Source organism: Trichosurus vulpecula, chromosome 4 (assembly GCF_011100635.1).
Source record: "Trichosurus vulpecula isolate mTriVul1 chromosome 4, mTriVul1.pri, whole genome shotgun sequence".
NCBI lineage: Eukaryota > Metazoa > Chordata > Mammalia > Diprotodontia > Phalangeridae > Trichosurus > Trichosurus vulpecula.
In genome coordinates, this window is record NC_050576.1 from 127,391,876 (window position 1) to 127,406,035 (window position 14,160).

Sequence of the window (14,160 nt, forward strand, 5' to 3'; positions counted from 1 at the left end):
AAAGAATTTTTAAGGATAAAAATGTGAAATTTCTGGGAGGGGAGAGTTTCATAAAAAAAAAGATCACTAGACCAATACATCACTGCTTGATTAAACTGAAGTACAGAGTAATAGAGGTAAAGCGCTATTATTATCTACATTTTACAGATTAAAAAATTGAGGCATAGGTTAAGTGAATTTAACACGACTAATGTGGGAAAAAAAAGACTTCAAAGACAGACCTGATGAGAAACTGTGCCAGTCACCCAAGGACCGAGTGAGCTAACTTCAGAGGCTCAACATCAGATCCTTCAGAAGATGGCAAAGCTTTTGCCCAAAGAAACACTTGAGGACTATACACTAAGTAGCAGAAGAGTTCTGATCCTTATCGATGGAGGGACTGTCTTCACTGACAAATATTACTGATATTATTCACTGATAAATACCAGAACAAATTTATATATAGGTTAAAAAAAAGGTTAATTGAATTGCCCAAGGACACACAGCTAGTGAGTGTCTGAGGCTGCACTGAACTCAGGTCTTCCTACCTCCAGGTCCAACGCTCCTTTGCAAAGCATTTCATCTTCACAACCACCTGGTTAGTTAGATGCTACTATTACTGTCATTTTACAGATGAAGAAACTGAGGCAGACGGAGGTTAAGTGACTTGCCCAGCGTCACATAGCTAGTCAATGTTTGAAGCAGAATTCAGACTTGTTTTCCTGACTACAAGTTGGGTACTCTAATCACCACTCTGCCTGATTTACATTTAAATATACAGCACTTTAAGATTTCCCAAGGGCTTTGCGGATACCTCATCTGATTCTCATAATGATGTGAAGTAGGTAGTATTATTGTCCCCATCATACAGGTGAGTAAACAGGTCTAGAAAGGTTCAGTGACTTGTCCAGAGTCACGCAGCAAGCGAAGTTACTGAGGCAATATTTGAACTTGGGTCTTCCCAATTCCAAATCCAGGGCTCTATCCACTAAAAGATAATATTCACCTCATGCTCATTGGGCTACAAAAGGCTACAGAGCAACCGGGCTCCTACGTCAGGGTTTGAACATTGTGCCCCCTATACCTAAACTCTACGAGGAGTTTTAAGCCTTCGCTGTAACGTGGGTAACATGAATTCCTTTTGCAAGTATGGAATCTGACAGCATTAAAATGTCATAGCTCTCTGCATGGTAGGTGACCATCTTCTCTCTCATCTCAGCCCTGCTGATTCTCTCCGCCCTTGATCAGAGAAGTGCTGTCACCACAAAGGCTCATCTAAGCTTGGGAAAGGTAAGATTGACTAGGTCAGGTGAAACCTGGTGATCATTTTTAATTGGCCCATTTGATTTGATTTGGACGTTACTTATCTATATACTCTTTGGTGTAGGGAACTTCTCTTGAGGAGTGCCAGTAATTCTATGTAGGGTAAATGGAAACCTTTGGTGATAGCAGAGCTAGCCAGTGTAATTAACACCAAATAGTACTAGGTCTTGAAATGAATGAAAACTACTTCCTCTCTAGTAATGGAAATGGAGGCCAGGGTACTTTGGTACACCAGCTCCCATTACAGTAACCCTGTAAGGGGGGTAAGGAAGGCAGATGACCCCTGCAAGCTATTAGTGAACTATAGGATGTTGAACAAAGCTGTCATTCCAATTGTTGAGGCGGTGACAATTGTCACAATTATGACAGACCAGATAGCTTAAGCCCTTAGTAATGATGTAGGGTTTGTTGTTAATCTTGGTAATAACATGTTCTCTATTGCTGTGGTTGAGACTATTCCCTTTTACCTGGGAAGGAGTCCACTGTAGCTTCACTGTCTTCCCCAGGATTACCATGACTCTCCTTTCTACTACCACAGTAGGCAGCATTAAACAACCCCCACTTCCTGAAGGTATTGATATACAGTCCTATGCTGATGACACAATGGTGATGGGGGTATATGAGGCCACAGTGGGAGAGGCCTTACATTGGACGGCCACCCATCTGAGGGATAAGGAGATGGACAGAAATCAATCTGAAGAAAATCTAACCAACTACATTAATTTTCGGGGCATAGAGTGGAAGGAATGAGCCCAGATTAATTCTGAACACAATCCAGAACAAACTACACTCACATCCTCACAGTCAAATAGAAATGGTACATTCAAGATAATGCTTGCCCCTGTCTCTCAGGTGATAACATCCTTCAGGAACAGATTTAAAGTCTTCCAGAGGTTGAGACCTGTGGTCCCAGTCCTCTCTTGACTTCGCTACTAGTCTAGTGGGCCTTTACCTACAAGGACCTGGCTTCTGAGAAACACTTTTGCCTGGTTCACCAACAGTTCTGATTGCTATGATAGACAACTGGATCTCAGCAACCATTAACCTAATAATGGAAGATACCTTGAGAGACGGAAAAGTCTATTGGTCCTCCCTGCGGGCTAACGGGCAACTCACAAGGCTGGTATTTGAGAAAACTTTAAATACAAATCAGATTAGATCTTCACCTACCCTGGGTGGTGGTCATGGGTCAGAGGCCTGGAGAGAACATCTTGGGACAATCAAAGGCTCACTCCTTCAGATCTGGACCAGAAGAGGAATGCTTTTGATGCCTTCCACTGACAATTGTTTGTAGAGCATGTCAGCACTCTCTACTAAAGTAAACATGGCATAAAAATGGCAAAAATTCAGTAGATCAATGGCCAATATGGATGCAGGAGCTACACTGACAATAGATCCACAGAGGCATAGTAATTTTCCAAGGAGTATTGCCCCAGACAACACAATTTTGTGGTATCACTGTTAATACGTATGAATAGGAGTAAACCCTGTTATTCAATCAGTCTGGAAAGTGTCTTCTTCCCTATCTAGGGAAGCCCTCCATCTTCAGAAAACAGGTGCAGGGAGTGGCCCAGGAAGTTCATTAACCATTACCATAGGGGAGAATTTTTAGCCCAGGACAATTTCATCTGTCCCTTCCCCCTCCTATTTTAATCTCTTATAGCCCAAACTGGAGTTGCCTAGAGACAGGTCTTTCATTTAAAACATTTTCTCCACCTGCCCTTGCAATGTTATTTCAATTGACGAACTGATTTAATCTATAATATCTGGAATATTTGCTTACTCAAGACACTCACGAATGATCCCAGATAATGTTTACACTCCCTCACACTGGAAAATCTACCTCACCGATGGTCCAATTAACCTGGAGGATAACCTAGATGAATCAAATGGAATCCAAAGCTCACTGTATCCCAAACAGACAGCACCAACAGTGCCTCTGGGGTCCTTCTCTCAGGTTCACTCTCAGGAATACACTCCACTCAGCCTGGGAGAGACCCCAGTGACCCACACTGCATCTCATCACCAGATTTAAAGCACGAACTCACTTAACAAAGAGAGCATTCCTTCTTGGATAAATAATTTTATTATTCCATAAGAAAGTTAGAAACATATAACAAACATTATAGTTACAGTGAAGCTACAATTGTGCTGAAACAAGTTTTCTCTGCAAAACTGATTATAAGAATTTTAACATAGAAAAATATTTGTTTCTGAAGATCTGAAGACTGCCTTCTTTTAACAGAAGTACTTATAATGCTTTACATTCATAAAGTGCCTTCGTCACAGTCATCTTGGGAAGCTGACAGAGAAATTGTTATTCCCTCCATTCTGTAGATGAGGAAACTGAGTTTCAAACCTATTGAGGCTTTATCAAGATTACACAGATGTCAGAACTGGGCCACAAATCCAGGTGTTCTGATCCCAGTTCCAGTGGTCTCTTCATTATGCCATAATTCTATAACACTACAGTTCTTCTGAATCTAAGATGTTGTGCTTCATCACAAACTTCTTCATTGTTTTAACACTCTTCTCTCGGATTTTACAACCTTGTTTAGAAACATACATAAAATATTTGCAACCTAAAACACAAAAAGTAGAGCATTTTAAAAATCTGACACAAACCTCTTAGTCTGTATCTCTAAATTGTGTTATTCCACTTCAACCTAATTTCATTACCTATGTCAAGAATCTCAATCCCACAGACCACTCAAGTCATATTACATAGACCTTCTCTATCCAGAGACATAAATGACCCAATTAATTAGATTCAAACTGATTAGCATTTACTGAATGCCTACTCTGTGAATGGGGAGACAGAAATGAAACAGCACCTGCCCTCAAGAAGATCATATCCTCCTGGGGGTAAACAGTGTATACACAGATGAGCATATGCAAAATGGATCAGAATAAATACAAAGTGATTTTGGGGGAGAACGAGGGCCAACAAAGGCCACCTACAGGAGGTGGCACTTGAGCTGTGCTTTGAAGGGGGGGTGGACAATTTAAGAGGTGGAGGAGAAGAAGGAGAGTACTAAGGGCAGGGGGGATAGCCATGCAAAGCCATGGAGCTGGAAGACAGACTTGCACGCACAGACAGGTAAGACAGTTTGGCTGCAAAGGAGAGTTTGTGGCTGGGAAATACTGTGTCATCAGTCTGGAAAGATAAACTGGAACTAAAGAGTGAAGGGCTTTAAAAGCCAAACAGACTAGTCTGCGGGTTATCCCAGAAGCCAAACTGAAGCTTCTTGAACAGGAGAACACTATCACAGATGAACTTTAAGATTTCCTGGTAGCTATGTGGAGGATATTCGGAAGAGGGAGAGAGACCAATTAACTACAATGTTTGTTATGTTTTTTTTTTAACTTTTTTATGGAATAATAAAATAATTGGTGTAAAGACCAATTAAGAGACAACAGTCCAAGGGAGAGGTGATCATTAGGGCTGTCTCTCTGTATGGTGAGAAAGGAACAGGCATGAGACACTGAGGAAGCTGACTGGACTTGGCCCTGGCTGAATATGGGTCGGGGGAGAGGTGAGACTGAAGAGTCAAGGATGATGTTGAGGTTGTGACCCTGGGTGGCTAAAAGCATGGACCTCTAACAGAAATGTAATGTTAGGAGGAAAAGAAGTCAAGATTGGGAGTTGGAGGGGGGCATAATAAATTCTGTTTAAAAATCTTGAGTTTGATAAGTTTATGAAACACAGAAGAGAGAAGTTCTGTAGGCTGCTGATGATGCAGAATTAGTACTCAGGAGTGAGTAAGGGCTGGATATCTCATCTCAGAGAATATGGGTGAATGCATGGGAGGAAGTGAGAACAATCAGAGAGAAAATGTAGATGAGATGAGGTATCAGGACAGAGCCCGGTGGCATTCTCACCCCTTCAGGCAAAGACATGGATGATGATACAGCGAAGGAGAATGAGAAGGAATTAGAAAGCTGAGAGGAAGAAAAGGAAAACTCAATGTGACAACACCTAAGGAAGGAGGGAAGGGTCATTAGTACAGAAAGTAGAGCAAAGAGGAAAGTACACTGCCTCTGAAGGGAGGGGACTTGGGTTCAAATCCTACCTTAGACACACCTTGGGCAAATCATTTACTTTCCTTCCTGGGCCTTGGTTTTCTCATGGTAAAGTGAGGTACTGGATTAGACAGCTTCTGAGGGCCTTTTTTGTTTTAGATCTATGATCTCAATAATTGAGAAATCTACTGGACTTAGTGGTTAGGATATCCCTGGCAGCCTCAGAGAGCAACTTCAGTTGAGTGGTGGGGCTCAAAGTCATATTACAAGAGAGTACATAGTGAATGGAAGGAAAAGAAGGAAAGGAAACAAAAGTATTTAGCTTATTCTAGGGGTTTGGCGATGACAGGGAGGAAAGATATAGGAAAGAGTTTGAGAGTACAGCAGGATTAAGTAGAAGCTCTTATGGAAAGGGATGATCTGGGCATATTTGTAGGCAATAGAGAGGAAGCAAGTTAAGAAAGAGAAATTAAAGATTTTATCAAAACAATTGATGTTCCATGGGGTAAGGTCTTAGAGAAAATGGGAGGGAATGGTAACAGGGACATAGGTAAAGGGGTTTAGCCTTGACGTTTGAGACAGACTACCTCTTCCTCTGAGGTTGGAGCAATGGGAAAGAATGGATATTGATTTTTAGGAAATATGAAGTGTAGGTATCAGGACAAGACAGAGCTCCTGATAGATGACCCCAGCTAAGTCTTTCTGAAAAGAAAGACTGAGATAGTAATATTGTGAATATACTAGAGATATAAATGTAAAACAAACAAGCAATGTGAATCTAAGACCAGTGACTATACCACTAAATAAAATTGCTTTCCAAGATTAGTAACATATAATGGGCTGAAATTCATATGTTATGGTCATGCTTCTAACCCATCACCACTGCTATATATGCTTTTTTATTTAAAAAATTCAATAAACATCTATTAAACTTTATTAAATTCAGTGATGGTGAATATGTATATATATAAATATATATATATATATGTATGTGTATATGTGTGTGTGTGTATATGTGTGTGTGTGTGTGTGTGTGTGTGTGTATGTGATCTGTCAGTGTTACCCAATCAAAACTATACACCAGTAAAATACCTAAATTCGCTGTGACCCATGCCTTCCTCTGTATCTTCTGTACTAAAGTTCTTAGTGGTTTCATGAAGCAAGGATTAAGAACTTGGGGAAGGGGAGGAAGACAGGAAAAGAACAAGATACATACAGAGTTTGTCCCTCAGTATGTATATGTGAGATGGAAAGATGGAAAATACAGATGGACAATGATTTAGTCCTAGAATTAAACAAGAGGCTGAGAGTGATATAGATTGCCTCCCAGAAGTTGTAAAATTCCTTTCATGACTCCAAGCTTCTTCCAGAAACAAAGGCCCATATTTTTAATATCAAATTCTGCTGGTCCTATCATATGGCTATGAAATAAGAAACACAACAGTCTCGGAAGAACTAAAAACTTAATATTACACAGAGAACAATGGAAAAACACATGGTAGGTATGAGCATTGCAAAACAAATGAAGAACTTTGAAAAAGAATGGGAATAAAAAGTCATCAAGGAAACATTAGGAGGAGATATATATGCTGGTGATAGTATCAAGGTGAGAGATGCATATCACTAATGTTCCCCTGGTGTCCTTGCAATGTTAGGAGACAGCAATGTGGACTTCTAGAGCATTTGAGTACTCTCTGTGGTGAATTTGCAGGAGGGCATGGGCAAGAGTCACAAATAATAGATAGGCAGAGACAGATTTAGAACAGCATCACAGGAAGGAATATTCAAATTGATGAGATTACAGATACATTTGAGGGTTTGAAGAATCAATAATAATAATAGAAATTAGCTTGTGTGGCTTGCTGTACCTTAGGATTTACAATTACCATGAAGCACTAAGTCAATTACTGATAATTTATTTTCCTAACCCAAGGCAATGAAAACAACCTTATTAAAGAGACTAGTTATAGTGACTTCCTCAAAGGCAGTTTGGGCATTATCACAAAAAAAAAAACCATCAGGGATTTTTAATCTTTTTTGTGTAATCTGGTGGAAGCCTATATAACTCTTCTTAGAAAAAATGTTCTTAGGTACATAAAATATGTAGGATTGCACAGGAAATCAATTATATTGGAATACGGTTATCAAAATATTTTTAAAAACAAATTCCCATACCCCAGGTGAAGAACTCTTGCTGTAAGATATAAGAATGCCAGCTGTGGTTTGGTTGTTGCTTTACATCCATAAGAATTAATCAAAGACTAGTGTGAATTAAATTCCCATAGCATTGGAAATATCCACATTGAGATATAAATACCAGTTTGGCAAAGTAAGATTTGATTAATAAATTGCATATTTGGATCACATTTCTTTTTTTTTTTTGTGGGGGGGAAGGCAGGGGAATTGGGCTTAAGTGACTTGCCCAAGGTCACACAGCCAGTAAGTGTGTCAAGTGTCTGAGGCCACATTTGAACTCAGGTCCTCCTAACTCCAGGACCAGTGCTCTCCTCACTGTGCCACCTAGCTGCACTGGATCATATTTCTTCAAATGACTTGGGTATTAAGCCAATCTCTGCTCCTCTTCATTAAGACTTAAATATGTGTGTGTGTGTGTGTGTGTGTGTGTGTGTGTGTGTGTGTGTGTGTATTTACATGTGTTTGCTATCTCCTTGACAGGGAATTTTATTCATCAATTTTGTTTGACATTATATAAGCTATAAATATAACTATTTCTCCAAAGATATATATGTGTACAAAGACGAATAACATGATTTTGTGAACTGTTACATATGATTTCACTAAGCTTGATTATAGGTCATATTTGTTGAAGTTTGTATTTCATAGATCATATTAAATAAGCTACATTAAATATAAAACATATAAACTGTTAAATATATGTTTATGTTAAGCTATGTTAAATATAAAAATTAGTTCATGAAACTATGCTATTCATTCAATAATCATTTATTCAGCTATATAACCATTTATGTAATAATTTACCTTCTAAAAGTGTTTTTCTCTTAAGTCTGTGAGAAAACTGAGCCCCAGAGAGGTTAAATAACTCACCCAAAGTCATTCAGCTGGTAGGGAGGGGGCAGAGCTAGGACTCAAGCATAGGTGTTCTAACTCGAGAAGTTATAATTATTTCTTGATGCCTAACTATATAGGAAGTCAGAGGATATCATAGGAAGAGATGGAGGGAGATGTCTCAGAAACTGAACTATGGAAGCCAAGCAAGGGCAGGACATTTTCAGGATACTTTTACACTCCAGGAAGAAAGATATTTTAGCAAACATCACTGTGAGACCCTCGTGTAGACTTCTTTGAGCAGCCTCACTAAACATGCTTTGCTAGAGACTGACAACAGTTACTGCACAGCACTTATTCCAATGCTATCTGCCTCTCCACACTGAAGTGGTATCAAGAGAATGAGAGTTTTGTCAAGCAGCCAACATAACTCACAAAGTAAAGACTGTCTCCTCTTTTCTCATAGGAGGGTTTGTTTGCTGGGCTAACAGACACATTTCTCTTCTTTACAGGGGAGATGCTGTTTTTTCTACACTGAAAGAAAAAATGGATCTCTACTGCTATTACTGCAACATGGCTAATAAATTATATTTTTGATTCCCTAATTGGAAAAAGCAGGGAACCCCCCAAAACTATCAAGCTATCAACAGACAAATCATTTAAGACAGTAGGCTGTTTCCAACTGCATCCCTCACCTCAAAGTCCCATATTACACTGCTAGAAATAATACTTTAAGCCAATAGACAACATCACAAGTCAAATGAGATCATCAATACACACGGGCACTCCCCAAACACGTAAACTTAATCCCCAGGGATTCTTGCTAAGCATACTGAATCTCTACCCACCTCCACATCCTGCATTGTTGAGGTCAAAAGACTATCCAATACACTGTGCCCAACATCACCAAGTCTAAGGGTCTCTAGAGTATTACATAATTATTTGGTTCAAACCTGTATGTCTCTGCCTATTGAATCATTTCAACTAAAGCAGGTATACAGATAAATATTCTTGGGAATTGAGGTCAACAGTAACCCTTCATACTCTCAAAGTGATACATTTGACATAGAGGAATAAAAGGCACCTACCTTTTCCCAACAGTATTCCAGATGTGAAAGCTTTTTTCACTGCTAGGATCTTATTTTCTTTCCAATTCTTTTTTGCTAGATAGTAGCTGAAGTGAAATGTTGGCCACCAGTCCTTTCTAGAACTCCACCCCTCCTGAATCCAGTCTAGGTGCTTTCTAAGGCAGAAAAATAGGGAGAGGGTGTATAGGACTGGAAAATAGACTAATGTTAGTAAAGCATTTGAAAAACAGAAAGCAAACATTTTTAAATTATGAGGGAGATACATATGAGGGAGAACATTATGGAAATAAATCATTTTATTAAATCTCCACCTAACTTCCTTATTTTCATTCATCCACTCACAAAAAATTTCACTCAGCAACTTCACTTAATGAGTGTATGTGCTAGCAAGTTCTACCATCTTAATCAGCTATCCATTTTTTTTGCTTATTATTTTATTTCATTCTTTTTGTAAATAGAATTTCATTTTTTTCCTTTTTGTGGGGGGAGAAGGCAAGGCAATTGGGGTTAAGTAACTTGCTCAAGGTCACACAGCTAGTAGGTGTCAAGTGTCTGAGGCCACATTTGAACTCAGGTCCTCCTGACTCCAGGGTCCATGCTCTATTCACTATGCCACCTAGCTGCCCCTCATTTTTTTTGAATTACATGTAAAAATAGTTTTCAACATTCATTTTTATAAGATTTTGAGTTCCAAATTTTTCTCCTACCTCCTCTCTTCCCTCCTCCTTCCCCAAAATGGCAATCTGATATAGATTATACATATGCAATTGGAAACATAATTCCACATTAGTCATGTTATGAAAGAAGAAACCGAACAAAAGGGAAAAGTCCCCCCCAAAAATCTGAAGATTCCATAGTTCTTTCTTGGGATGTGGATAGCATTTTCCATCATGGGTTCATTTTGAAATTGTCTTGGATCATTGCATTGCTGAGAAGAACTAAGTCAATCATAGTTGATTATTGCACAGTGTTGCTGTTACTATGTATAATGTTTTGGTTCTGCTCACTTCACTCAGCATCAATTCATGTAAGTCTTTCCAGGTTTTTCTGAAGTCCACCTGCTCATCATTTCTTATGACACAATAGTATTCCATTACATTCATACACCACAACTTGTTCTGCAATTCCCTAATTGATGGGCATTCCCTCAATTGCCAGTCCTTTACCACCACAAAAAAGAGCTCAGCAATCCAATTTTATGAAAAACACAAGACAAACAGTTTGACTTTTGAAGGTAAGTAATTTAATCTAAGGTTTGTAATATCTTAGTTTTATATAGTTTCTCTACACATCATACTCTACCAAAGAATCAGCTACTAAACCTCAGAGTCAACATTTAGAGATCTGGTTAAATGTACAAAACCAGGTAATTATCTGATCATTAAAGATCAATTCCAGAAAAAATTAACCTCCTCAAAAAAAGGTAATTGTTACGTTTTTAAAAACTACACAGGAAAAAGCCTATTCAGATGTGTTCCTTCCTCTTCATATATTGGCATGTAATAAAAGAGGAAAAAAAAGGAAAAAAGGCAAACAGGAGGAAGCCCATTTTTCTGAATATGCCACCAAATATAACATGGCCAGAGGTATCAGGATTGAAGCTACCTTCTACTGAGATAAGAGTCAAGCAGGAAAACAAACAAAAAAAAAAGGTATACTATTATTATACTATTAGCATGAACTTTTCTCTCCTTCAAAGGTATGCCATGGAAGAATTCTTCTGCAAGATTTTAAAAGTTATGGAAAGATATTACCATTCACATAACAGGTCAGTTCCTTACAGTACACTGGCATAAAAGTAGGGTGCTCACTTACTAGTCCTTATTCACTAAGCTAGAACTGGATGTTTCAATGCCCAAGGCATTTATGACATTTACTATTAGGATAACACACTCAGTTGGATGGCATGGCAATCTCTATTCACCCCATAAGAATAAATAGGCCTTTCAGCTTCAGGCTTTGTACATCATGAAGCTGAAAGGCCCTGAAGAGATGTTAAAGCATTGGTAGAGAAATCTGAAGTATAAGAGATGAAAATCTGATATAGCAAGTACTTAAAAATGTTTATTGGGGTAAACAGTTAACTCACTGTAACCCTCTCATATATTCATAAACAAATCATGGAACAGGAGAACCAGCAAAAACATGGGGTGAAACATTGTTTTAGCCCAAGAAACCTGGAAGATCGGAAGGAAAGATCTGTCTCACTCAGGTAAAAAGAGAGTGAAGTCCAGGACAGGAAGCATCCCAGCAAGCTGGCAGCAAACCCCACTACAGCAAACCAGCTGGAGATCCTGAGTCCCAGTGCAGTGGAGCAGGCAAATGCCAACACCAGGACCCTCATATGCCTCAGTATAGCCAGGGGAACAGGCAGACTACAGTGCTGAGAACAACCATGAGCTTCAGCATAGCCCCGGGCAAACAAGTAGATGCCAACCCTATGGGTGCCTAAGCTAACTGGCAGCTGCCAGCCATGTGCGTCAAGGTAGCCTGGGGAAACACAGAAACACTCCACTGGGCTCGACCTCAGCACATGCCAGATATCAGCACTAGGACCCCAGCTTAGCACCAGGTAAGCTGCCAGACCCCCACAGCCTCCAGCAGCACCAGCCAATCCCCACCCCACCCCCTCAGCTCAGCACCAGACAGGAGGGTCCCCTATGTGCCTAGGGTAATATGAGTGTAGCAATAGGTAAACAGCAGGGCCTGCAGCCACTAGCACAAGGAGCCTGAGACAGTGCCCCTTCCACCCTAGGCCCACATGTGGCCTTCTAGGTCCTTGGGTACAGCCTTTTGATTGAGTCCAAGATTTACAGAACAAATCCTTTTATTAAGGGGATTTGTTCTGTGAAATTTGGGTTCAATGAAAGGGTCGCACTTAAGGATCTGGAGGGCCACATGTAGCCTCGAAGCTGCAGGTTCCTTACCCATTACAGACAAATTAAATAACTATCAGGTCAAGGAAAAAATACTGCAAGTGTCCAGAAAGAAACAATTCAAACATCGGGAAGCCACAATCAGGATTACACAGAACTTAGCAGCTACAACATTAAAGGATAAGAGGTCATGGAACATGATAGCTGGAAGGCAACGGAGCTAGGACTACAATCAAGAATCATCTATCCAGTGAAACTAAGCATGATACTTCATGGGAAAAAAATGGTCATTCAGTGAAATAGGATTTCAAGCTTTCACAAGGAGAAGACCAGAATTAAATAAAAAATTTCACCTCCAAAATCAAGGCCAAGAGATGCCTAAAAAGGTAAAAAGGGAAAAGAAAACATAAGGGATTCAATGAAGCTGAACTGTTTAAATCTCTATATGAGAAGATGATATTTGTAATTCTTAAAAATTGTACCACTAATGGTTGGTTGGTTGTTGTCCTTTGTTCTCAAAGAGAACTAAAATGACATCACTATGCTAGAGTCAAGTTTCAGGGTGTCTGATTGTGGCTATTCAGACTAACAAGAGCTCGGAATGTTGTACTATAGGTTGGGCACAAATAGTCCATGTGAACATTTGGGGTGGATTCTCCAAGTTTGCGTATCTTATTTTCTCCTGACCTATTTCAATTCTGCTTTGCTCATAGAGCACAGCACCTTCTCTGATGTGGACACACCATGCTGAGCAGTCCTGTGCCAGTGTCTCCTATGTCACATAATCAATTCCAAAGTTCTTAAGAGAGACCTTGAGAGTGTCCTTGTATCACTTCTTCTGACCATCATGTGAGCGCTTGCCCAGTGTGAGCTCTCCATAAAATAGTCTTTTTGGCAAGCATAGTTTTGCATTCAAGCAACTTGGCCAGTCCATGGGAGTTGCGCTCTCTGAAGCAGAGTTCGAATGCCTGGCAGTTTAGTTTGAGTAAGGACCTCAGTGTCTGGTACCTTATCCTGCCAGATGATCTTCAGAATCTTCCTAAGACAATTCAAATGGAAGCAATTCATTTTCCTGGCATAGCACTGGTAATACTGTCCAGGTTTCACAGGCATACAGCAATGAGGTTGGCACCACAGCTCTGTAGATCTTCAGTTTGGTAATCAGTCTGATACCTCTTCTCTCCCATACTTTCCTTTGGAGCCTCCCAAACACTGAGCTAGCTCTGGCAATGCGTGGGTCAACCTCACTATCAACGTGTACATCCCTGGAAAGTATACTACCAAGGTAAGTGAACTTATCTACAGCATTCAAAACTTCTCCATTTGCTGTAAACAATGGCTCCACGTATGGCTGGTGTGGTAGTGGTTGATGAAGCACCTGTGTCTCCTTGGTGTTAACTGTTAGGCCAAAATTAGCATAAGCAGCAGAGAATCGATTCATAATTTGTTGCCTCTCAGCTTCAGAAGCTACACTGAGTGAACAATCATCTGCAAACAGAAAATCATGCACCAACACTCCCTTCACCTTGGTCTTGGCTTGTAGCCTTTTCAAGTTGAAGAATTTACCATCAGTGCAGTAGCTCACCTTGACGCTGTGTTCATCCTTGTTGACAGTATTTGACAACATGACTGAAAACATTATACTAAAAAGCATGGGAGCAAGCACACAGCCTGTTTCACTCCGCTGGTGACTGGGAAAGCATGAGAGTATTGTCCATTATCCAGAATCCAGGCAAGCGTGTCATCATGAAATTGATGTACAGTGCTAATGAACTTCTCTGAGCAACCACAAGTTGATTGAAATTTTCCAGGCATATGAAGAGGAGGTTATCCTCCAGGAGTTC

General features: G+C 39.9%; 1 protein-coding gene across 1 annotated transcript in view; it reads right to left on the reverse strand.

The window, feature by feature from the left end:
- Window positions 1–3,367: 3,367 nt before the first annotated feature.
- TAF1A (TATA-box binding protein associated factor, RNA polymerase I subunit A) overlaps window positions 3,368–14,160 on the reverse strand; it is a 40,576-nt gene continuing 29,783 nt past the window's right edge. Inside the window, exons 10-11 of the mRNA XM_036758072.1 lie at window positions 9,441–9,595; window positions 3,368–3,884 (exon numbers count right to left, since the gene is read on the reverse strand). Coding sequence (XP_036613967.1) covers window positions 3,769–3,884; window positions 9,441–9,595 — 271 coding nt within the window. The 3' untranslated portion in view covers window positions 3,368–3,768. The remainder of the gene's footprint in view (window positions 3,885–9,440; window positions 9,596–14,160) is intronic.